The 26,517-nt window shown below is 43.5% G+C and overlaps 1 protein-coding gene and 4 non-coding genes across 5 annotated transcripts; all 5 read right to left on the bottom strand.

The window, feature by feature from the left end:
- Positions 1-878: 878 nt before the first annotated feature.
- Positions 879-12,359, bottom strand: PTCD3 (pentatricopeptide repeat domain 3). The gene is made up of 24 exons (XM_053458146.1): positions 12,280-12,359; positions 11,699-11,736; positions 11,527-11,563; positions 11,396-11,441; positions 11,246-11,314; positions 10,822-10,926; positions 10,603-10,726; positions 10,170-10,273; positions 9,945-10,015; positions 9,660-9,747; positions 9,520-9,580; positions 9,121-9,203; positions 8,432-8,576; positions 8,136-8,186; positions 6,448-6,540; positions 5,719-5,747; positions 4,993-5,099; positions 4,458-4,536; positions 4,286-4,376; positions 3,490-3,575; positions 2,925-3,073; positions 2,573-2,614; positions 2,057-2,215; positions 879-1,156 (listed from the first exon to the last, which is right to left on the bottom strand). The coding sequence occupies exons 1-24, from the start codon at positions 12,336-12,338 to the stop codon at positions 1,072-1,074; spliced, it is 2,001 nt and encodes a 666-aa protein (XP_053314121.1). The 5' UTR covers positions 12,339-12,359; the 3' UTR covers positions 879-1,071.
- Positions 5,373-5,508, bottom strand: LOC128468596 (small nucleolar RNA SNORD94). The gene has a single exon (XR_008345875.1). It is a non-coding gene; the product is annotated as a small nucleolar RNA SNORD94 (small nucleolar RNA).
- Positions 6,060-6,195, bottom strand: LOC128468589 (small nucleolar RNA SNORD94). The gene has a single exon (XR_008345874.1). It is a non-coding gene; the product is annotated as a small nucleolar RNA SNORD94 (small nucleolar RNA).
- On the bottom strand, positions 7,460-7,595 carry LOC128468604 (small nucleolar RNA SNORD94). The gene has a single exon (XR_008345878.1). It is a non-coding gene; the product is annotated as a small nucleolar RNA SNORD94 (small nucleolar RNA).
- Positions 9,342-9,482, bottom strand: LOC128468620 (small nucleolar RNA SNORD94). Its single transcript, XR_008345882.1, has one exon. It is a non-coding gene; the product is annotated as a small nucleolar RNA SNORD94 (small nucleolar RNA).
- Positions 12,360-26,517: the final 14,158 nt, after the last annotated feature.

The following is a 26,517-nucleotide window of genomic DNA, read 5'->3' on the forward strand; positions in this document are numbered from 1 at the left end:
AACACTGCAAATAAAAGTGAGTTAACACCAAAATTGGACAGACAGGAAACACATATAGTTAACAGCAATCGCACTCCTATGATGCCCAGGCAACCAGACATGCTAGAACCCAGGCACGATAGGCGTGTGATCCAGAATTGACATTTCGGTGCATCCCTAGTTAAAATAAAAGCCTTTGAAATACCGAAAGTGTATCTGAATAAAAAAAAAAAAAAAAAAGTGGTTTAATAGGGTAAACTGGAGTGGCTGGGTTCTAAGATAGGGCATAGGCACAGACTGAACAAAATGGAAGGGGGGAGGGTGGCCTTTTAGCCCCCAGACAAACCAATGCATGGGTTGTATCACTGCAATCAAACAATGCTGCAGAACACATAAGGATGCTGTGTGACAGTGACATGTTCCAGGAGCTGTAAATTCACATCTAAAGTACAATTTGTGCGATTAAAAAAATTACTACCACAAACTTTGCCAAAGGCTGGTTAAAATACCAGCATTTGAAATACCTCGGGGTCTCTAGAATATATGGTTTGGTGGGGTAAATTGCATTGGCCAGCTTCAAAGATACCCGAAATAGCCCATGGGGCAGAATGACCCGATTTGGATAAAAAAAAAAAGTTTTGAAATAGCAAAATGCTACTTGTACTTATTGCCCAATAACTTGCGGAAAAACCATAACATTGGGTATTTCTAAACTCAGGACAAACAGTAAAATCTATTTAGTAGGTTTTTCATTAGCTTTTTTTTGAATGAGTCAGATTTTTCAAATGTATTCCCCCCCCCCCAATTGTTCCATGATATTTTATTAATAGGAAGTTAGATATGAACCAAAAAATGGAAAGCCCTTGTCCTGAAAATAAAAACCACCAAAAAAAAAAAAAAAAAGTATTTGAATAATTTATTGTACACACGAGGCTGTGTTGATGCACGAGTTAATACAAATGTACAAACATGTTATTTGTAGCACATGAGGGCTTTCTGCACTTTCCCAGGGCATTTATTTTAGCTTGAAATCAGTAACCAGGTATTCGACTCAGGTTTGGATGACCCTTCCTTGGAAAGAGCAGGTGCTTTTCAGGACTCCCGGTCGCTGTCGCTGCTCTCACTACTACTACTACTGCTCTCGCTGTGCTGCTTGTTGAGATCTTCCAGACTTATCCTGCAACAGAACACGGCCATTGGTCATCGACAAACAAGGATCCAATAACCGATCAAAAGCACCATTATCTGTAAATATTGACCCCACAGATTTTTATATTATAGCATGATAAAAAAAATGACTGGTTCAGTTTGTAGATGCAGCACACACAGCCTGAAGTGCTGGGACTCAGTTTATACACCAACAATTACACACACTAATTATATATATTAGGGCTGCAACAACAAATCGATAATAGATTTATAAAATTTGTTTTTTCAGAGCAAATGCCCTGAAAAACCCCCCTCCTTCTATAATCACTATACTAAGTGGAGGAGTCTTACTAACAGGCTCCATTGGAGGCAGAAACTGGTCAGCTTGCTGCTCAGTGGGAACGGACAGGAGGATGTCGACTGTTGGTTGAAATAATGGTCGAATTCTCCTCAGAAAGAGTTTCCTTTAATTAGATCATGCGCATAATCGAGACAAGGCACACAACACACAAAAGTCGAAGCGTTGTCTAATTACATGTTTGAATTACATGGTTTATATAGCATCTTATCTACTTCTAATAGCATGCATCATTATGATTGGTTACTTTTCAAGCAGGTTAGGCCTCTTTAAGCTGCATAATTAAGAATGGCCTAGACTTGACCCTTTGCACATATATATAGAACAACTTAGAGTAGACGTGTTGGCGGGAACTCGTCCATATATCATAGACTAGACATTCCCTGCTTTCTTATGTCTTTGTCAGGAATAATATTTACGATAACATAAGCATTTTTCTAACATCGACTCTCCAACAGCTTTTCACTAAATGAAGCATTTTTGTAGTTTTAACTCTTCCCTGGGCATTATGAAGGTGTAACCCCAGTGCAACTTCTACACAATATTTTTTCTGTTGGCAACAGGCCTTACCTCTGCTCTTCTGTGATATTAAACTCCTCCATGACTCGCTGGGCTATGCTTGCAACGTTTGGTAAACTGAAGCCGGCTGCGAGCTGCACAAGATTCACGGCCAGAGCGGGGCTGCAGCTGGTTTTGGCACTGGCTAAAAACTCATCGAGCACTAGAGCGCTAGAAAACAGACACAAAACCATCAGCAGCCAACGGGGCATGGGGGCAAAAGGTAAACAGGGTGACGGCGATGACGAATCCAGAGCAGACAAATCTTATGCATAACCAAGACACGGAAAAGAACTAAACAAATCTTCAGTCAGTAGGCAGAGCTGTGGCCCCAGATTGTCACGGCTCTATTACAGAGAGACTCCTGCTCTGCCCCTGTACGGAGATTTAACAATAAACCTCCAAGTGGACTAAATTCAACAAACTGGCTTCTTTCCATAACAAAATACCCCCTCCGTCACCACATTACATCTTTCCACATTTCCCCCCAATCATATCCTATGGCTAGCATGCAACAGTAATTCTTACCTTGGAACTCTATTGTTTGTCTTGAAGAGCTGCAGAACTTTCCTGTTGGAGGACATAATAAAGCAGATCAGACACAAAGGTCAAGAACAAGGTCAGTCAGGAAAAACGCGGCCTCGAGGTCAAAACAAACCATGAAATATACACCATTCTCCTGGTGTGTGTTACCAGCGGAACCTCAAATCAGGATTCTCATACAGCTCCTGGGAATCGGAAGTTAATAGTACATCTCCCATCATACTGATTAGGGGTATAATAATGTTATTGTAGGGCAGGATAATAGCTAAAGACAGTAAATTAATTCTACCAGCAGATAGCGAGCAGCTCACAATCCCACCCTCCCCAGAGGTCTCACCAGGCATCGTCTGTTCTTCCAGCCCTGGACAGCAGTATGCCGATATTCCCGAGGGCGCTGGCAGACCACTCCATAGGCACTTTCATTCGGGCTCTGGACTCGTACACGGCTTTAATGTCCAAGGCGGTGCCTGCAAAGGCAGTCTGCAGCTACAGAGAGAGGGAGGGGAATGAAATAGTGATAAAGTGCAAGCTCACATGTGCAAATGAGATACTGAATGGAACCGGGTATGAATATCGTGGAGCACTAACATTTATACACCGTAATCAATCATCTAATGCTAACAAGCATTAGCTCTGCAAATATTTTTTGGATTGCTGGCTGGAACACCATTTACACTAAATGTCTAGTATAGATCAGTTTCTAAGCTTGTTTAATGAAATGACGTGCCTGGCACGTCATAGATCAAGTGACTGTTTCTGCACGACGTGTCGGACCCGTCGATGGACGTTAAGGGGTTGAACATGACCATAGCCTTAGGCAGCGACATGCAGCACAACTAGGAGTTTTTGTACAGGGTTGGCTAATAGACCAGCCAGAGAACGTTGCAAGCTTGAAGACCTACCTCAGGAGATTGTGGGTTTCTGGCCATCATATTCAATACTTCCTCGACCAATTCTACTTTATTACTGTGGCCCATCTGTTTAATGTCTGTAAAAACAAAACGAAATAGAGCAATTTGCCACAAAAAGGGTAAACCTAAGCTCACATTGGAAAGTCCACCCGAGTAACGTGCCCTGAGGAATTATATTAGTCGGCTCGTGAACCAGACACACCGGAAACTGAATGTGCGACTAAAGGAAGCTGTTAAACACTACTTTACAAGAGATGTCGGGTGGGGGGAAATTTAATGAAGCTTAGCAAGAGAGGTCGTTTCAGAAAATATGAATTGCACGCGAGTACGCACATGGACCTTGACAGATCTGTCCTTTTATTCTATGCTCTAAAGGGATTAGCTTGCCCTATACATAGTCAGCGATTGACAAAATCTTGGCAGTCTACCTATACATTATAGAGGGCAAGCCAAGCTCTTCCTGCCACAGAAGCTCACTTGGGATGGGCCTTCATAATGTATAACGAAGTCAAGGAGTGGAAAGGCACAACTTTTTAGGAAGTAATTCCTCGATTCAAGTGATGAGGACCACCACACCAGGTACATGACATTTATTTATAAAGCGCTGGCAGATTCCACGGCGCTGTTACAGTCAGAAGAACAATTTAGAAACAAACACATAATAAACTGGTGCAAAGGAGAAAAGGGCCTGGATAATTCTGGGAGCTGGGAATGGACTGCCGGCATGAGCAGCTGAAGATAATGGCAGATAGGGGGAGAGCAGACATTGCATTCAGTGGATAGTCACCTTTCCAGATCTGAGGTATCAGGTCTAAACGGTTCTCCATTTCCAGAGCTTGCAGTAGATCAGTCATGCCTTTGACGTTTGGATAATAACGCTAAGAAAAAAAAACAAACATTTAAACCGTAAACCATAATCACAACAACCTGAGAGTTAATCTTTTCACGTGTAGACCTACCGAAGGGACGAACTCTCTATACCACTTCAAGATGACATCAATATTCTCCATTAAACACAGAAGATTGAAGAACCTGCCACTTCAAACAGAAACATCTGATTTAAGAATTGCCGTTGAAGAATAAATATGTATGTATGTATGTATGTATGTATGTATGTATGTATGTATGTATGTATATGCATGCATTACTTAAATCAGTTTTGTACTCAAGAAATCTCCCACTTTAAGCCTCATGCAACTCAGCACTCTTCTCAGGACAGGCTCACCGGGGTTGGCCTTTCATAACGTACATTTATAAAAAGGTTCTGTTCTCCTGCAGACTCACAAGTCAGTAAATCCATGCGTCTTCTTACTAACAAATTAAGCTCCAAATTAAGCCAAATTCTCCAGTTCTAATCTATGCATGAAATTCAGCTTCCATCACAAGCTTGCAAGTTGCGCAGCAGGGTTTGATGGTATTGTAAACAGAGGCAAAGGGAAGACAACTGTAGGCAGATAGTGATGATGTGCCATGTAATACCGTTATGTCACTCACTAGTATGCACTCTGCAGGTAGCTGTCTCCGATGAGCTTCCAGTTGTCTCCGGTCTGTTGAAGCTTGTGTAGTTTATAAGCCAATTCAACATCCTTAAGATCCAGACACTAAAGGAACATTCAAGATTCCAGAATCATGAAAGCCAATAACACTCACTACAGCGGGATTAGTAGCCTCACAGCAGGTAAGACCCATGTGGCCTACCACTAGCCTGCCCCTTACTTGTTCCTTAACCATGTCTTATGTTAAAGCCTTATTGCTCGTCCCATGCATATTTAAATCCCTCACTGTATTAACATTACCACTTCTGCTGGAATGCTGTTTCACTTATCTACCTCCCTTATAGCAGTGAAGTCGCAAATTACCGAGTACCCTATACGTCGGCTCAGAATACGGCTCTGTTCTCATGTGAGCGCTCCATGGTCACCTGCCACATGCAGGCTGCAAGGAGACACTCACACTCAGCTCCCATGATCCAGCTGAGGTCCGTACCCCTGCGCCAATCATCATCGCCTCCCTTCCACCCAGCTATACAATGCGACAAGGAAATTGTTCATATGAAAGCTGAGCTGTAACACCAACTTGAATTTTTCTAGACTTAAGAAAACGCGATTCTCACCAGAACAAAACCCACCAACACATTTAACAATGAAACGGACACATTCTCACGGCTGCATTGATGAGTTAAGATAACATCCTAATTATAAAGTCAAGAGTTCTACTTACCACTCGCATAGCACTGGAAAAGAAGTACACTGTAAGGAAGAACAGAGTAGCAAACATTAAGTATAGGGAGAAAAAATGTAAACTTAAGGCACAGCTCAAGCCTCTGCGTCAAACACATGCGTGTGGGCATAATTGAGGTGGCAAGGTTTATAGCAGCACAGTTTTATGGCCCAATAAAATTTGGGGCAGGTTTGGTGACAACCCGACCCCCCCCACTCCCAAACAAGCTCTACAAAAGCAGGACCTCATTCATTAAATTTTACACGATATCCATATTACTGACAGTAGAATAGAGACTCAAGGTTTATACAGGGAGTAGGGAAAGTAACAGATACCCAGTAGCGGCTCAGAATATGGCTCTGTTCTCATGCGAGCGCTCCATGGTCACCTGCCACATGCAGGCTGCAAGGAGACACTCACACTCAGCTCCCATGATCCAGCTGAGGTCCGTACCCCTGCGCCAATCATCATCGCCTTTCCAGGGCAGTATGAGCCAATAAACGGATCGGTGAGTCTTAAAAGGGTTAGTAAAGTCCGATTTGCATTGAGCTGCATTTGGACAACTGTGTTTAGCCAAGTTACCAGTTTTTGCAGGGAATACAAATATGGTTTGGGAAGAATTTAGACCATTTGAGGATGTAAGTATAAAGAGGCAGAATTTCTAACCCCATAACGGCTCACCGGTCAAACATCTAAGATAAGCCACAGAAACGATGTGAACATACGCACCATCATCCGGGTCCTGGGCAGTAAAACTTCTCCCTTCTATTTCATGCAGGATTTCAGCGAGAATGTCAACCTGTCCCCTTCCAGAAGGTGCAGCTGGTAAAGAAATCCCAAAAACACCCTTGGTGAATTCATAATAGTAGAAGCTTTCTGCCTTTTCCAACCCATGGCCATGTGATGAGTTCAGTTTCTACGTTATAGCTAAACTAGATAGCTGGCACATGACATTAGTAGATTGCTTAGTTTTATTCTATACCTCTGAAAAAAGGCAGATAAACATGTGGATAAATCACTATTTTTACTTGTCTATGGTTTTATCAGGGCCCCAGCCTTTCAGAAAATACATGGATGTAACATCCATCAGCCGGGAAAATGTTTTGTTGCTTGTGGACCAAGATCTAGCCAACACTGGTACAAAAATGAAGGCAGGACCCGCTTCGCCTTCTGTACCAGTATATCTACCCGTGTTCCTTTATCGTAAATTGTAATGAGTTAATCTTCACTCCCAAACCTGCTGGCCCTCTATAAATAAAGTATAGCGAATGCAATTGCTGGTATCCCAGCTTTAGGATTTACAGCCTTGCGAAGCTCGTATGACTCAAGTATTACTACGGCAGGTATGATTTCGGGAGGATTGTAAACTTAAATCACTTCAATGCTATTGACATTCATGTCCCAAAAATACATTCAACAAAGCTGTTTAGGACGTACAGGACACAGGAGATCAGGCTGTTTTGTTTTAAACAAAGTTACCCCAAAGCTTATGCAGTTTATAAGCCAATTCGACATCCTTAAGATCCAGCCAATAACGCTCTACAGCGGGATTAGTAGCCTCACAGCAGGTAAGACCCATGTGGCCTACCACTTACTTGTTCCTTAACCATGTCTAATGCTCATCCCATGCATTTTTAAATCCCTCACTGTATTAACATTACCACTTCTGCTGGAATGCTGTTTCACTTATCTACCCCCCTTTCTGTAATGAAGAGTCGCAAATTACCGAGTACCCTATATATCGGCTCAGAATATGGCTCTGTTCTCATGCGAGCGCTCCATGGTCACCTGCCACATGCAGGCTGCAAGGAGACACTCACACTCAGCTCCCATGATCCAGCTGAGGTCCGTACCCCTGCGCCAATCATCATCGCCTCCCCTCCACCCAGCTATACAATGCGACAAGGAAATTTAGATTTTTCTAGACTTAAGAACTTAAAGTGCGTGTGCATAAAAGATTGAGTCTTAACTATTTAAAAAATCCTACTCTATAGGGTACCAATTAGGGAGGGATTTGGCCCTCTAGAACAAAAATAAATGTACGCAGGACAGGTCTAATTAGGGCATACTGTCGAACAAATTGTCATTGTTCATTAGGTGCATCTAACGTGTAGAAGATCAAAATATAACCTCAAGAGCAGGTGAAGGGTTACAGAGGTGCAAGAACTAAAATAGAAAAATGTTGGTTGCTCTGAAACAGATTCTATTTTTGGTCTGCGGTCAAGATATACATTCAAGTAGTTTTTTGTTACTGAAAAAAATTAAACAAAACATAACTTGCATGGAAAAGTGGAGTTTTAATTAAATCCACACAGGCAAAAAAAAAAAGCTCCTGGACTGAAGGGGTTAAGCGTTAAGTAGTTTTCCTGTATCATACCATTAGCCTGTCTGTGTGTCACAATAGCACAAACACTCACCTGGTTTATAAAACACGCCAATGAGATGGTAATACGTCGCTAGGCTCGGTTCTAGAGAGGGGAAAAAATAAAAATTCTCAGCTTCCATCTGGCTCACTTATTTTTTTGAGACTTAGATTAACCCGCCAAATACAGATACAAAAATACAGGCACGTTGCATGCGCATAACCCCATCTTAAAATAATCTCAAAGAAGCAACTCCTAGAACACAACACATGCATAAAACGCTCTAAACTGTTAGAGGTCGACTGCCTCTCTACATTAAGAGATTCCGTAACACTGACAGATCATCTCACCGATATTAAGTGCTTTCATCTCATTTAACGTCTGCAGGGCAGGCCCCTTGGCCAGCGCTCCACACTTCCGCATGCTATTCAGGACACAGTTGAACGTCAAGAGATTGGGATTCACTTTTTGCTCTACCATGTGTTTCAGCAGATCCTGGAAAGCAGCAACAGTCTTTAGTCTCAAACCAAGTGTTTTTATATAACATGACATATTTCCCCAGATTCTCATTGAACAGGCAGTGGTCATTTTTTATTTATGAAAAAGGGTAAATATGACAAAGTCATTGCCTTGATAAATGTATCACTGATACCATACAAAAGGCTTGTGCGGGAGGGAGTAGACGATCGACCTGGGTGTACAATCCCTTCCCATCACCGAGCATTTGTTGGCAGTGGAAACCTCAGCACAGTTCGGGCTGCACATTTATACTTGGTGACAATTGGATCCACAATGCGTGTTGTCTGCATATTGTTACAATTGTCCTACATGACAAGAGTGCAAAGAATATAAACGGATTCCAGTTTGATAAAAAAAAAAATTAAAAGGGTATTTAACCCCTTAATGGCAAAGCCTGTACATGCTCAAAATGCATTGTTTTCAATGGGTTTAGGGAGCGCCCATTGTCCTTAAGGGGTTAAAAAAGTGACAGAATTCAGTGAGAATAAAGACAAGACAAGGGTTTTATGTAGATTTTTACCATAATGAGCTGCAACTTCTCACTGTATTTCTCTTTCATTACAGGTGCAGCTAGAATAAGCGCATTGAAAGTGTAGACATCCGCTGCAGAAAATATAAAGATAAATTACACAACTAATAAGCATTTGGGTAATTGTAGATCACAACTGGCAAACTAGTCGTTTGTTACACAGGCCTTTGCAGAGGGCAAGACTTGACTCAACAGTGACTAAAGTTGACCATGTAGCTCAGTCGGGCGACAGTTTCATGCAGGCTGGTTTCAGGCGGCCGACCACACGTAAACCATCCCGAAATCTCCAGCTCTGCATTCGGCTCCCATAATCCAGCCGAGGTCCGTACCCCTGCGCCAATCATCATCGCCATGGTAACTTCCAAACTGCTGTACACAGCGGAGACTCACCGCTCATCCTGTTGTTCAGAAGGTCAGTGTACATGTTGAAGGCCTTGCTGGGAGAACCATACTGGAAAGAGTAAAGAGAATTTAAACAAACCGTACCATGCCGACAAGCAGCCAAGCCACCAAATGTAAAAAGTTATTACCTTCACCATTCCTTTTATCATGGTGCAGAAAGAATGGGCATTTCTTTCTGGCATTAGGTTAAAGATCCTTTCAGCGTTGTTGTTCTGCCTGGCAAGTGAAGCAAGAAATGTATGTAAGATTTCACAGACAAGGCTATACTTATTAACCTTTATTATGCAGACAGCGAAGTTTAATGTTAGAGTCATAACATGGACACTCACAAGCTCTGAGTACTATCATACATTGAATGGGATAATATGCTAGTTGAGAAGCAGCAAGTCTAGATATCACATTCAACTGATTACCTCCAGGATCCAACAACCTCAGAGGTTCTTCGGAAAGGACCCGGTCGCTTCCTGACCTCTTCTGCATTTTCCTTAAGACAAATCAAAAAAAAAAGGGAGGTAAAATTGTGCTGCTACAGAATTACATATGGCAAGGAATTTAGAAGCTTCTTTCCAACAGGCACCAAGCAGACCACATGGAGAAGCAGGGATAGATTGCCAAACCAAAGTAGTGTCTAGACTTACCATTTCATCTGGCTGGCCCTGCTCTGTCTGGTCCGGCTCCCGGTCCCCATAGAAGCACAGAAGGTCCAGGAGTCTGTTTGTAGTTTCTAGAGAAGGTGTAGTCCCTGGATGCAAAGAAAGACAACATTAAAGAGCAAATTATACTTATTGCTACAATTTACAGAGGATTGGGAACAATTTTCTTATGAAACAAAAAATCAGTATAAGGTGACCAAGGAATATCAAAAGTTAGTTTCTTATGCAACGTTTTATAAATTAAAGTCACATCGCAGTTTTCCCAAAGTAAACAGCACATCAACTCAGCACTGCATTTGAGGAGGGGCTCATAGCCAAGTCTTGCCCATGAAGTAAAAGTTGAAATAACCATTCTGGATTAGAGAAAATCGTTTAAAAGACATCAGTTGTAACTTCAAAATAAAATGGGCATCAATACCTCCTTGGAGAAGCTGGTCAAACAAATCCACTGAATCCTTTACCCTCCTTAGCTGAATGCGCTCCTTCAGCGCTTCTTCGCTTACTCCTTCAATCTGCGGTTGGAGATTCTCAGGCATTAAACACTAAGAGCGGGAAAATAAAACCCAAAACAAACCAACATTAGCATCCAAAAAGAACTGGGTGAAAAGCTTGTGCGTCAGGATAAATGCTTGCATACCGGAATTGTCGGCTCCGCACAGTCTTTCAGAAAGAACTTCGGGTAGGTGTTGAAAATGTACTTGGCTGCGTTTCTCCCAGACTCTTTTGATATCGAATATATACGCTGCGTGTGAAAAGAAACAAAAACACATTGAGAACGTTACTTGGGGACTTTGGTTTTCCCAAAGTTCAAGCAGAAACATCTAGAGGACACTAATTATAACTGAAAAGTAAAATTAAGGGGTGCACTCCTGAAACTTCCCAATTCGTTATACAGGACCTGTCCTAATGAGTATCCCTTGCAAGAAGGCTAATCTAACCCTGTTTAATGTATGATATATATTGTTCACAATAACCGAGGCAATTTTTAAAACTTATCCTATACAGGAAAACAGGGCTCCACAACATAATAAATAAGTTGGACTAAGCGGATAAGTACTTACAAACTCTGAAGAGGTTTTAGGGATGAGGAAGGGATCATCTTGAAACATGTAATGAGCCGAGGTTGGATCCTGTAATTAAAATACGGGTCCATGTAACTCATGCATAACCAAGACACAGCACTTGCCTCTGCTAATCACGCGATAACTTACATGATTAACCGTGTACGCCAGAGCTTGCAATACCGCAGTTTTGTCCCTAAACACAGGAAGGTAACAAAAGTTAAACAATGCAACCGAAGGGTAACCGATCGAAGAAACTGTTAGATTCCAATAATACTCACCAGACTTTCCTCTTTGGGATATCGATTTCTTCAGTACCTTGAAAGAAAGTGTGAATTAGTTACAGGTGATGCCTCTAAACATTGCTTAGTGAATAAGGGCCACTTCAGACCATGCTAACTGGAAGACTACAAGTGAGATTATTTAATGAAATGCTTATAACCGGATATTTACCTGCTGAAGCTTGGGCTCTGGCATTCCCGCTGAAGCACCTGCAATACAGACAATAAATCAGAAGAAAGCAGACAAATCAGGCAATAATCAAGCAGAATTATAGCCATTTGCTGCCAGATGCATCAGCTATTGATTCCAACCAGAACATTCTGAGAATCATCACCACTGTATAGAGCAACCTACTGAATACAAACTAATATATGCATCAAATACCACCGAACAGCAAAGGACCAATGCCACATGCAACTGAAGATAGTAGCAATAAAGGGACTGCCCCCCCCCCTATATATACTAAAGGAGCCATTACAAACAAAATGGGTGCATTTCACACATAGCTAAAAAACATTAAGTAGAACGATGGCGCCCGCCCCCTCATCAACTGCTTACATTTATGGAAATAAAATTGGTTTTTTCCCGCCATTATCTTTGAACTATTAGTTATGGAGGAGAATACACGGCCCCCCAAGCTACACACAGCGTGCAGAAGGGGAAGTTGTATCCCTGACCCCTCTATGCTGTCCCGGTAAACCGGCAGAGACCGCCAGCCGCTCTGTATATTACACGGAGGTACCTGTACACACCTGGCCAGTGTCCCGAGCCGGCTTCGGGACAGACCGAGTCTCACACAGGGCGCCGCCATAGCTGTAGCCTGCAGGACTGACGGACCGTCCCACAAGGGAAGGGGGTTAATAACAGCGCGAAATGTTCTCGCTACACGTGTTTAACCCGGGAACGAAAAATACCGGAGCACGCAAATCTAAAAGTGAAACTGGGATCACTGAGCGACACCCAGTATGGGTAAAGAACGTATTAGTTTAGATTTTCTTACCCGCATAGTGGTACATTCCACTTCCGGGACTCCACACGTGCTACGCTGCCCTTGGAAGGGATTGTAAACGAGTGAAGCGGCAGTTCCTGCACAGTAGGACGACTCGGGTGACGTCAGGCGATCACGTGCCCGCATAGTACTAACAACTACAGCAAAGCGGGAGAAGCAAAGTATTATAAATAGTAGCGTCTCTAACCACGCCCTCTAAAACAAAGACCTCCCACTTCGACCACTTACAATGTTGGGCCGGTAGGGACCAGTAAGAAACGGGGAACGGAAAGCGAATGGGTTTTTATTTATTTGAATTATTTTTATTTGCTCTCTTTATTATTATTATTTCTTAATAGCGTTTTTGTCACAGAGGGCGCATTGCCACAATTGGATGTAGCCGGCCAAACTTTTCTTTATTTATTAATTCATGTAAAAAAATATATATATATTTAATAAAAGCTACGATTGAGAAATGTTTTTTTTTTCTTTTATTTGCCAACCTGCCCCCCCCCAGTTATGCACATCTGCCCCCAGAGTTGCCTTATACCCCCCTATATGCCACTGCCCCTAGAAATGCCTTTTAACCCCCTATATGCCACTCTGTCTCCAGAAATTCCTTATACCCCCTATATGCCACTCTGGCATATAGGGGGTTAAAAGGCATATCATGGGACAGAGTGGCATTGGGCAGTGGCTGTTTTGAATGTTGGTCTGCCGGCCCACCGGGAAATTTCCCGGTATCCCGTTGGGCCAGTCTGGCCCTGCATGCAGAGTGGTTAATGAGGACCGGTTACTGATTGTGTTTAAGTCTTTTCACACATCGCATAAAAAACTGTGAAAAAAATGCATTTCTAAAACATCTTCCACACGTTTTAAAACGATATTCCCAAACAACGAGTTCCACACATGAATGATTTCACAAGAAAGCCCGAGCTGTCCCAAAGAAAAATACAATATCTTATTAGTCTCAGTCCGGAGACCGAAGCTAAGAAGCGAGTAAAGTCAGACGGCAGAAAATAATCACCGGAAAAATAATACGAGTCAAACACTTTAATCTGATCCATTTATTGCAGACCCAACACAAACACCAACATCAGACCTAAAAACCACTTTTTCAATCGATGTAAACGTAATATTATTTCTTATAAATACTAATTTATGAATATTAAAATGATGATTGATGACAATTTATTTGTGTTTATGATTAAATGGATACAAATGGATGTTATGCTGTGTTACTTGTTGACTCAAATGTAACACAACTTGTATTGTCCAATCAGAACCCAATCACGCCGTCTCTATGTACATGAATATTAGTTGTTTCCTTTTTTTTTTCTTGATATTCAAAGATACGGCAGTTGGCTTCTCCTGCACATATTACGTCACAATGTTACTGCTCTCCGGAATTCTCTGTGATGTCAGAGGTCTCTCTGCGCAAACACAGACACCTCAGCCTGACTTTCACATTTTGCGAGAGAGGAGAGAGAGTTGTTTACTCATCTGTGAGAATGGAGGATGCTTTACTCATTTTTTTTCTTTTAGTTTATTGGATTATAAAGCGATTTATTCCAAATGAGCCTCGTGTCATCATAAGGAGATATGCTAAACGCCACAAAAAATACCATCTGAAAGAAACATCTGATCAACCTCCTTCAGCCAGGTAAGAGAGGAGCATGTTGGGGCGATATATTTGGAAAAGGGAACCTTAACTCCTATTACTATAATTATTATTTATTGCTTTATATAGCGGCATCAGATCCAGAGCAATGGACTCCTACACTGTAAAGGTCCATCGCTCACTTTCTGTGCAGCTCATAGAAATATGAGATGCTTTTAAGTCACTAATAGAGTTCACCAACAATCATCACAGGATCCCCTTCATGCCCTATAAAATGTACAGCTTTTAATCCTTAAAAACATCAGTTATTGTTATCCAACAGGATGCCCGCTGTGTCCTCTGCTCCAAGAGAGCTTTAAATCTTCTATGCTATGTAACAGTTTCTCTCTCTCTCTGAAGTCAAATTGCCCCCAAACGTTCGGATTATATAGATCATATATAGATTTCATAGCAGAAACAGGTTTCATCTTTACAATCATCTTTTTTTTCTTTTTCATTTAGTGTCCTGACTTGCAATCGAGACCCAAAAACACCGGGGAGACTTTACGATTGCATCTTTAACAGGAAAAAAGGCAAAGGAGAGATAAAAAGAAGGCTGGTTACACCGATCCCTTGGGAGAAACTTCGTGCCCGATTCCCTAGGTAAATACTTTCATCAAATATAGTTAACTATTTAACAGACACAATGTTGTTTAAAACACTCAACTCACTAAAATGAAGATCATAAAATAGTGCTTTACCTGATTTTTCTTTGGCTTTGATGTTCATTTGTTTCTATAACTATAGCCCATTGATCCCACCTCATATCCAACGTGGTGCGGAACGTCCGCTGGTGCCTTCTGCCCCCAAGGTGTCTCCCGATAAAAGCTGTTTTGGAGCGGCCGTCTTCAGAGGGAGCGCAAGCGAGGAGAACAAAAGGTAAATTTAGTACGAAGCATAAAAGACTAAACTTTATAGTTATTTAACTTTCCCTGCTTCTTAATGTTCTTCTGGCATCCCTGTGTGCCATATTATCACTATTATATTTGGGGTAATACCCTGGTATTCGTATTGGCTTTCTTTTCACAGGCAGACAATACCCAAGAAAACCCTCACAAGCTTCACATACACACTCAATTATCTTGCACTTTCACAAATCCAAATCTTCATCTATTATTTGCAGATGCCCACACGACTTGCCCTGTGAGCCAAAATTACCATCTCAACGGCCTGAGGTCCCGATGCAAAAGGATTCCATCAGTGAAAGAGCCCAAGACTGCATCATGGTCTACAGCAAGTCCACCAGCGAAAGACCTGAAGACCGTATCAGACTCTACAATGATTCCACCAGAGAAAGACTCGAAGACCGTATCAGAGGCTACAACAATTCCACCAGTGAAAGAGCCCAAGACAGTATCAGACTCTACAATGATTCCACCAGAGAAAGAGCCCGAGATTGTATCAGACGCTACAATGACTCCATCAATGAAAGAGCCAGGGACTGTATCAAACGCTACAACGATTCCATCATAGAAAGAGCCAGAGACTATATCAGACGCTACAACGATTCCATCGGTGAAAGAGACGGAGACTGTAGCAGACGCTTCACCGATTACGTCATTGAAAAAGCCAGAGAGCGTATCATGCGCTACACCGACTCCATCATGGAAATGGCTCAAGACTGCGTCATGCCCTACGACGATTCCTTTAGTGAAATAGCGGAAGACTGTATCAGACGCTACGATTCCATCAGCGAAAGAGAGCAAGCCTGTATCGGAGTGAGTGCTGTTCTTTACATGTAACATAACACTATTTACAATTCCAATTATCGGACATTACTTTGCTGATTGATTATTTATTACACTATTTCATGGCATTGTAGCCGGATATTATCGCCCCTTCCACCCATTGGTCCTTAGAGACACCTTTCGTCTATCCTTCTACGTGGAATACTAATCTGATAGTTATGAAGGCACAATGCGTATACACAAACTTTAACAAATACGATTTACTAACCACTAATCATTTATTCCAGATTACCGGATGTTGCCCTAGTGCTGCCCAAGGCCACGTGCCCGCCTTGAGCTTCCCAGAATAAAACCTCTCGGGAAAGCTCACCGGATGTCATCAGTGCCTGTGAGAGATGAACATGGACGTGGTTCAGCTGCAAACAAAACAACACAAAAAACAACAAAAAAAGTGACCTAAAAGTCCCTTTGTGATAAAAGTGTTGCAGCATATAAAACTGTTATAGATAATAAGTTAAGTTAGAATAAAAAAATATAAAACATTTAAGTCTTGAGACTTTGTGTTCTGTAAAGAAACTTCCATGTGTGTCACAACATCATAAGTATACAACACTGATAATTACACTTGGGCGCCGGCCAACTCTTCGTGTTAGTCTTCGTCCTGGTCTTCGTGGGGAAAAAAATCTTCGTATTTCATAATTATATGCGGGTTCCTGTGTTCGGTTCCTTTTTTTTTTTTAGAAGGGGTTAATACAGGGTTAACACGGTACGCAGCCAGGATTTCAAAGGTCCGTAAGAGCAACCCTATTGGTAAAGTCGCTCGTATGGACTCCTGACAGCAAAACTCCACCTTGGGAGACTATTGGTCTCCCTGCTCCAGGAGTTAAAGGTCGATATTTTAACCCTTTCCATGCACTTATTTTACCCACAGGCAAAATTTGTGTTTGTACTTCAGGTGTGAATTTATAGCTCCTGGTACATGTCGCTGTCACACAACATCCCAATATGTGTTCAGCAACATCTTTTGATTGCAGTGATAGCACCCATGCATTGGTTTGTCTGGTGTTTGGGGGCTAAAAGGCCACATTTGGGTTTTTTTTTTGCTTTTTTATCCATTTTGGTCAGTCTGTGCCTATGCCCTATCTTTAAACACACCCACTTTATTTTTACGCCATCAAACCATTCATTTTTTTGGGGGTATACCCTTGGGTATTTGAAATGCTTTTATTTATTTTTGGGAAGATACAGCACTAATTTTAGTACTTGCTCATAATATTTTTTTAAAGTTTTTGTTTTATTTTATACTTTTTGCATGTTTGCTCTGGCGAGACCCTCTTGTGAACTTTCGCAACTTGGTTATTTTTTTAAATGACGAGCCGCCATCTTGCGAGCGGCAATGTCTGGTGGTGGTGCATCCTGGGGTGGGTGTTCGGCATGGGCGTAGGAACCCCTAAAAATCTGGGGGGGATAGCATTTTTACTGGTAGGGTATACCTGACCATTTCACCAACAGGGACTTTTATGACAGGTGCCCCTGAGTTAAACATGTGTTACAGGGAATCATTCTCTTTCCTTTAAGTACGACATGCCTGCTCATACACACACATATGCACTGCTCTTACGCATGCCTGCCCACAAAAACATATATATATACGCTGCAATTGCCTGCACATACACACTTGCCAGTACACACACATATGCACTACCCTTATACACGCCTGCCCAAACATACATAAACTGCTCTCACACACATGCCTCCCCATAAATATACACTGCCCTTGCACATACTTACACAGACGTATACACTATAAGACAAATACACTCCTTATATACACACATATACACAGCCCATACAGACGTACACATATACACTGTCTATACAGACGTACACATATACACTGCCCATACAGACGTACACATATACACTGCCCATACACACGTACACATATACACTGTCTATACAGACGTACACATATACACTGCCCATACACACGTTCACATATACACTGCCCATACACACGTACACATATACACTGCCCATACAGACGTACACATATACACTGCCCATACACACGTACACATATACACTGTCTATACAGACGTACACATATACACTGCCCATACAGACGTACACATATACACTGTCTATACAGACATACACATATACACTGCCCATACACACGTACACATATACACTGTCTATACAGACAAACAAATATACACTGCCCATACACACGTATGCACATACACTGCCCTTATATGCGCGTGCCCATACACGCACATATACACACCTGCCCTATACACACACATATGCCTGCCCAAGTGCCCATACACATTCATAAACATTGCCCATATACATACCTCACCATTTGTATATGCACACACACATACCCACGGGCGTAGGAACCGGGGGGGACGGGGGGGTGGATCCCCTCCAGGAAATCATGTGGGGGGGGACCGATAATAGAGAAATCCCCCCCAGGGCTGTAAGTGGTGCACAGCTGCCCGATCAGCAGCTGCAGCGTGCAGGACTGGTTGGGGAGATCAGCAGGGGAGGGCTGGCAGCCTAAGGCCTGGGGGGCAAGTCTAGTCAACTGGCCCATTGCACCATCAAAGCGGCTGCGAGCGACATTGAAAGCGGCCGTCGTGCGGCAGTCACTCCACCAGCGCCTAATGAAATTAAAGTGGCCGGCGTGCACGCACCGCATGCCTCAGCTCTTCATCACACCACTTTTAAGACGTGGGAAGAGGAGCTGAGGCATGGCCGTTGGGTCTGACAGCCGCATGATGCAGGGGCGTACCTAGAGTATTTGGCACCTGTGGCAGACCCTGTATGTGGCACCCCCCCACACACACACACTTTAAAACTGCATAGTTTCTATGGTTAGGCAAACATTGACAAGGGTACAGCATCAGGGCCGGCCTTTGGGGTGTGCGACCTGTGCGACCGCACAGGGCGCCACACTCCAGGGGGCGCCGCCGCGGGGTCCGCCACTGCCGCCGCGGGGTCCGCCGCAGCGCGGTCCGACGCCCCTGCCGCGGCGGGGTCCGCTGCCGCCAGTATGGGGGCACCCGGCACCCCTCCAGAGACGGACAGTAATGTCCGCCGCTGGAGGAGCAGGCTCGCAAGGGAGCAGTATCGGATGTCTTTAACAGACCTCCGATACCGCTCCCTTGTGATCCCCGCGGCAACAGCTGCTGTGCGCCGGGGTTTGCTGTCAGATCCCGGCGCACAGCACTGAAGCCGCGCCCACCGGTCTCCGTGCCCTCTGACCCGGAAGAAGAGAAGACAGAAGAACTAAGAAGAAGAGCGAAGAGGAGGCAAAGAAACTGAAAGAGGAAAGGTAGGAAAGCATAGAGTGACAGTGAGAGTTGATTGGTGTATATGTGTGGATTAGTATATATGTGTGGTTTGGTATATATGTGTGGTTTGGTATATATGTGTGGATTAGTATATATGTGTGGTTTGGTGTATGTGTGGATTGGTGTATATGTGTGGATTGGTGTATATGTGTGGATTGGTGTATATGTGTGGTTTGGTGTATATGTGTGGATTGGTGTATATGTGTGGATTGGTGTATACGTGTGTGGATTGGTATGCGTGTGGATTGGTGTATATGTGTGGATTGGTATATATGTGTGGATTGGTGTATATGTGTGGATTGGTATGCGTGTGGATTGGTATATACGTGTGTGGATTGGTATGCGTGTGGATTGGTATGCGTGTGGATTGGTGTATATGTGTGGATTGGTATGTGTGTGTGGATTGCTGTATATATGTGGATTGGTGTATATGTGTGGAGTGGATTGGTGTATATGTGTGGAGTGGATTGGTGTATATGTGTGGAGTGGATTGGTGTATATGTGTGGATTGGTGTATATGTGTGGATTGGTGTATATGTGTAAAGTGGATTGGTGTATATGTGTGGATTGGTGTATATGTGTGGATTGGTGTATGTGTGTGGATTGGTGTATCTGTGTGTGGATTGGTATATATGTGTGGATTGGTGTATGTGTGTGGATTAGTATATGTGTGGATTGGTAACTGTGTGAGAGTGATGGGTGTTATGCTGTACCATTTCCAATGTATTTTTCATTATATAATTATGCTCTAAAGTACATCATAACTCCCATCACTCTATACTGTTCCATACAGTGGCAGAGCTGGGAGGCAGAGGCCTTGCACCCTCACCGCAGGACTTCTGAAAGGTAAGTGAACTTCAAAGAGGGAGAGGGTAGTTAGTTAGGAGGGGGTAGATAGGGAGAATGGAGTGAGACGGGGTACATAGGGCAATCATACTCCTATCATGCCAAGTAGTCTACGAGTACATCCTGGAATCTGCGGGCATGATAAGAATGTGATTGCTGTTAATCATAGATATATATATATATATATATATAAATATTGTTATTTAATTGTTTTGTTATGTGTTATGGTGTGTGGGGGGGGGTCATATTCGGTTTCGGCCAGGTAAATGCTGCACTTTTGGTTTCAGTCCAGAATTCGTTTCGGTGCATCCCTACTACTAAGCCAGACAATGAAGTGGTAGGCCTACACCACATCAATGTTTGGCGTAGTATATAGTGATTGGGGTTTTGTTACAAGTTTTGATTCCTTTCTTTTTTTGGGATGGGGGGGCGCTAGACGAGTAGTCCGCACAGGGCGCCAGAACACCTAAGGCCGGCTCTGTACAGCATATTTGTTACATTATATGCTTAGGGATTACACGGTACCACCGTCAATGTGTGCCTATACATTGAGCCAGACACTGACAACCCCTATCACTATATACTAAGCCAAACATTGATGTGGTGTAGGCTTACCACTTTAGTGACTGGCATAGTATATAGTAGGGATGCACCGAAATGAAAATTCTGGACTGAAACTAAAAATTCACCATTCACTTGGCCAAAACTGAAAAAAAAAAACCAAAAAAAAAACCTTTAAAATACTTTATTAAAAGTAACACCAAAATTAGACAAAAAAATCAATAATAATATTAACACACATATATATAACAACAATCACAATCCTATCATGTCCAGGTTCTAGCATGTGCTGGCTGACTTAGCATGATAGGAGTGTGATTGCTGTTTGCAATTATATATATAAATATATATATATATATATTAATACTGTCATTGAATTATTCTGTCCAATAAAAGTGTTAACACACCGAAGTTGGACCAAAAAATAATTTATAACAGCAATCACACTCCTATCATGCCTAGCCAGCCACTACATGCTGGAATCTGGGCATGAAAGGAATGTGATTACGGACTCCCTATGCCAAGCTATCCCCCAACACTTACACATCCATGCTATCTGAAACCCTCATTCACAAACATTCAGCATAACACCCATCGCTCTCACACACTTACATTCAGCATAACACCCATCACTCTCACACACTTACATTTAGCATAACACCCATCACTCTCACACACTTACATTTAGCATAACACCCATCACTCTCACACACTTACATTAAGCATAACACCCATCACTCTCACACTTACATTTAGCATAACACCCATCACTCTCACACACTTACATTCAGCATAACACCCATCATTCTCACACTTACATTTAGCATAACACCCATCACTCTCACACACTTACATTCAGCATAACACCCATCACTCTCACACACTTACATTCAGCATAACACCCATCACTCTCACACACTTACTAATCCACTCTCTCCTACCTTTTCTTCTTTCACTCTCACTTTTCCTCTTCCTCTTCTTCTACTTCTTCTTCTTCTTCTTCTTCCTGTCCTGTGCACTGAGCGCGGAAGACGGTGGGCGTGGCTTCAGTGTTGTGCGCCGGGATTTGACATCAAGTCCCGGCGCACAGCCACAGTTGCCGCGCGCACCGTTTCTGGAGGCGTGCCGGCATGGTGGCAGCCCTCATATGAGCGGCAGCCGGGGGCGGACCCCGCCCCCCCCGCCAGGTACGCATGACGCATGACGGCCGCATTCAATCCTGCTCGCGGCCGCTTAGTTTTTAACTTTGCGGCCGCAGCCACATTGAATGCCTGTCTGCCGGTCGTCCGTCCGGCCCAGCGGCCTGGATTTAGGGCGGCCTGGGGGGCAATTGCCCCCCTGCCCCCCGGACCAGCCCGCCCCTGGAGATCAGTGTGCTCTCTGTCACTGAGTGCCGGGCGATGGGATATGACGTTTATATCCCAGCCCCGGCGCTCAGCATAAACAGCTGTGCGCAGCCGCACTGCACTGAGAGTGAGCGGCAAACCAGAAGGAGAGGATGAAGAGAAAGCAGAAAGGAAGAAGAGAAAGGTAAGAGATGTGAAGAACGAGGGGGGGGTGTTTGAAGTGGAAAACGAGGGGGGTCTTTGAAGTGGAAAACGAGGGGGGGTTTGAAGTGGAAAACTAGGGGGGTGTTTGAAGTGGAAAACGAGGGGGGGTTTGAAGTGGAAAACGAGGGGGGGTTTGAAGTGGAATACGAGGGGGGTTTGAAGTGGAAAACAAGGGGGGTTTGAAGTGGAAAACGAGGGGGGGTCTGATGTGCAAAATGAGGGGGGGTCTGATGTGCAAAATGAGGGGGGGTCTGATGTGCAAAACGAGGGGGGGTCTGATGTGCAAAACGAGAGGGGGTCTGATGTGCAAAACGAGGGGGGGTCTGATGGTAGGTATGTGCATGGGCGTAGGAACCCCTAAAAATCTGGGGGGGACAGCATTTTCCCCCATCAGATCCCCACTTTCTCCCCATCTCTCACACTATCTATCCCCTCTCCTCCTTCTCACACTATCTACCCCCTCTCCCCCTCTCACACTTTCTTACTATCTACCCCCTCCCTACCCTCCCTTCTCACACTACCTACCCCCTCCCTACCCCCTTCTCACTAGCTACCCTCTCCCTACCCTCCTTTCTCACTAGCTACCCTCTCCCTATCGCCCCCTTCTCACTAGCTACCCTCTCCCTACCGCCCCCTTCACACCAGCTACCCTCTCCCTACGCCCCCCTTCTCACCAGCTACCCTCTCCCTACCCCACTTCTCACTAGCTACCCTCTCCCTACCCCCCTTCTCACTAGCTACACCAGGGCTGTCCAAGTTTTTTCTGTAGTGGGCCACTTCATCAGAATTGTATACGTGCGCGGGCCGCACTCATTTTTCACTGTGAGGAAATATGGCCTTTAATAAAATATGCAGATTAAAATAAAGTACCGTATTTGCTCAATTATAAGATGACCCTGATTATAACACGACCCCCCAAATCTAAATATTAATTTAGGAAAAAATGAAGAAAAAGCTTGAATATAAGACGACCCTATAGGAAAAAATTTTTACCAGTAAATGTTAATTCATGTAAACTACTTTTTTTTTAATAAAAGCTATGATTGAGAAAAATATTTTGGTTTTATTTCCTTCTATTTTCCAACCTGCCCCCCAGTTATGCACATCTGCCCCAGAAATGCCTTTTAACCCTATATGCCACTGTGCCCCAATTATATGCCTTTTAACCCTCTAAATGCCACTGTGCCCCATGATATGCCTTTTAACCCTATATGGCACTGTGCCCCATGATATGCCTTTTAACCCTCTAAATGCCACTGTGCCCCATGATATGCCTTTTAACCCTATATGCCACTGTGCCCCATGATATGCCTTTTGACCCTCTATGTGCCACTCTGCCTCCAGAAATGCCTTATACCCCTATATGCCACTCTGGCATTAAGGGGGTTAAAAGGCATATTATGGGGCAGAGTGGCATATAGGGAGGTTTAAGGCATTTCAGGAGGCAGAGTGGCCTATAGAGAGTTAAAAAGGCATTTCTGGAGGCAGAGTGGCATTAAGGGGGTTAAAAGGCATTTCATAGAACACTCTGGCTCCAGAAATGCCTTATGCCCCCCATTTAACACTCCCTCCCCCTCCCTCCTCCAAACTTACCGGTGCTTCTGACTCCCCTGTCATGCAGCCGGGGCAGTGTGTAGAGCTCTACACGATTCGCGTAGACAACTTACGCTGCAGCCAGAAGGAGGTGTGGCTATCAGCGGGGTTGTCTTCGTCCATTGCGCAGACCTTCCCCGAATGTCAGAGAGAATTCCCCGCACCGGAGGAGGATCCAGGTCCCCTGCAGCTGCGGGGGATCTGGATTTTAGTCGTCTCATAGTCAGACCTATTTGAGGTCTGATTATAAGACGACCCCGATTATAAGACGAGGGGTATTTTTCAGAGCATTTGCTCTGAAAAAAACCTCGTCTTATAATCGAGCAAATACGGTAAATGACACAAAACCTTTACTTTTCCTCTCACTGACTTCTGGGCCTAGAAAGTTTTGTGACTACAAATTCAGTATAATTAAAAATGAAATAGTTCTATTTATTCTAGGGATACACCAAAATGAAAATTCTGGACCAAAACATTCACGGTTCACTTAGCCAAAACCGAAAATGACCACCACAATTGGACAAAAAAAATTACCAATATGACTTGGCATGATAGAAGTGTGATTGCTAACAGCAACCCAGGCAGCCAGTAAATGCTGGTACAGGGTGGCTGTAAGAGATGTGCAGACCCCATATTGCTGGCAGCATCAATACACAAGGGGGGCAGCTAGCTAGGTTTCAGCATGTACTGGCTGACTTGGCATGATAGGAGTGTGATTGCTAACAGCAATCACAGTCCCATCATGCCTAGGTTCCAGCACTTACACATCCATGCTATCACACACACTCATTCACTCATTCATTCATATACTCATTAATTCACAGATTCATTCCCTCAATCACGCATACTCATTCAAACACCCTCCCCACCCCTTTACCTGCACTGCAGCTCCTCGATGCCGCTCACAGACTTCAGCAGGGGGCGCGGCCTCCCTCTGCGTTCTCTGGTACTGCACAGAGGAAGCAGGATGTGATGTCACGTGTACTCTGCTGGGTTCCGCTTCCTCTGTGCAGTACAGAGGACCCTCCCACAGGTAAGTAGCAGGGTTTTGAGGTGCGGCCCGCATAAGATCGGTTGCCCTGGCTGCCCATTTTACGCGGGCCGCACCTCGAGGTCTCGCGGGCCGCATTTGCGGCGTTTCTATTGGGGGGTTCCTACGGCCCTGGGGGGGATTTCTTCATTATCGGTCCCCCCCGCATGAGTTTCTGGGGGGGATCTGTCCCCCCGGTTCCTACGCCCATGCGCACACCTATTAGGAATGTAGACCATTGTGCTAAAGAAATCAGTGTACCCTTGCCTGTACACAAAGATTATATATATATATATATAAGAAAATATATAAATAAAAAATAAAATATATACACACACATATATATATGTACAAAATATATATAAATATATGTACACAGCCAATTTAATTAAATTTTAAGATGTCTGTGCTCTAGTTCAGATATGCACAATTGTGGCCTGACTGCTGAATTTCGGGTCAGGATTTACACAGCCCTGTTTCGGAAATGAAAACGGAGGAATAACCTTGCAAAGAGGCTTCTTATGATATACTGTAAGTCTCTTGAGTTAATGAAGGTTTGACACTACAAGAAAAAAATATTGTCGTGCTGTACCATGTTAGCACAGCAGATATTCCGCTGACGAGAGGCCAGAGATCCACCGTTATTTCTGATGGGCTCACCTAGGTAAGATGTAAGAATTTACCTTTTTTCGCACCCACAGTCCACAATGTAGGCGCAGGAAGCGATCAACAACAGCTTTCACCGACTTCCTCTTCCCTGAGCGCACACTGCAGTAAGTGAGGGGCCGGGAGGGCTGACTCAGAAGGCTTGGCAGCAGCGGGCTTACTCTAAAGACACCCAGCAAAAAAACATAATAATTATGTGACAGAAACAACAAAAGTGGGGAAACTCAACATTTCAAATAATATATTCATATATCCACATCTTGTGACATCTGGAACTTCGATGCGTAAGCAGTTGGGTCTCTCCCCAATTATTCTGCCCCAGGCTCAATCGCTAAGAGCGGCAGGGTTACCAGGAACAGAACCATGAGAAATCCCTCTGAGGTCATCACTTTATCGTTAAAGCTTTATCGGGCTACACATCCCGCATTTGTGGGTTTATTGGGCTATGCTTTGGCGCAGATGATGTGAATTAAATTGTATGAAGATTCTATTATTTCTCATGGTTATAATTGTAAAAGAACTGCCTTTTGTATTTATAACTCAATGAAATGAATTATGTTGTCACAATCCGTTTTGCTTTCTTTCACAGTAAACAGATACGAATTGGTCAAGTAATAGTATGCGTGGAAACCCAGCCCCCCCCCCAAAAAAAAAAGGATATGCGGAAAAGTGGGAAAGTGCAAAAAAAAAAAAAAAAAGTGCAATTTTTTAACAATTGTTTCAATCTTTATTGTTCTTTCTTTTTGATGGGAAGTGTTTTTACTGGTAACAGGGATAGCGGAGACTCAGTCACTATGTTGGCCATAAGGTATAAGCTTGCCACCACTGCACGTTACTTCAGTCCAGCAAGTCCTAACACTAACCCTAAATGTAACAAAACCCATAACACTTAAACCTTACTTATAGCCGAAAGGAAACAAAAAGAAGAAAGTTCAGGGCGGCTGAAATACAAAGAAACCTAAAATAAGACACAAACATACAAGAGACTGGATACATACTACTGAAGCCGCCCACGAAAGTTATTGAGCGGCGCCGGCTGACTCACT

This window comes from Spea bombifrons, chromosome 1 (assembly GCF_027358695.1).
Source record: "Spea bombifrons isolate aSpeBom1 chromosome 1, aSpeBom1.2.pri, whole genome shotgun sequence".
NCBI lineage: Eukaryota > Metazoa > Chordata > Amphibia > Anura > Pelobatidae > Spea > Spea bombifrons.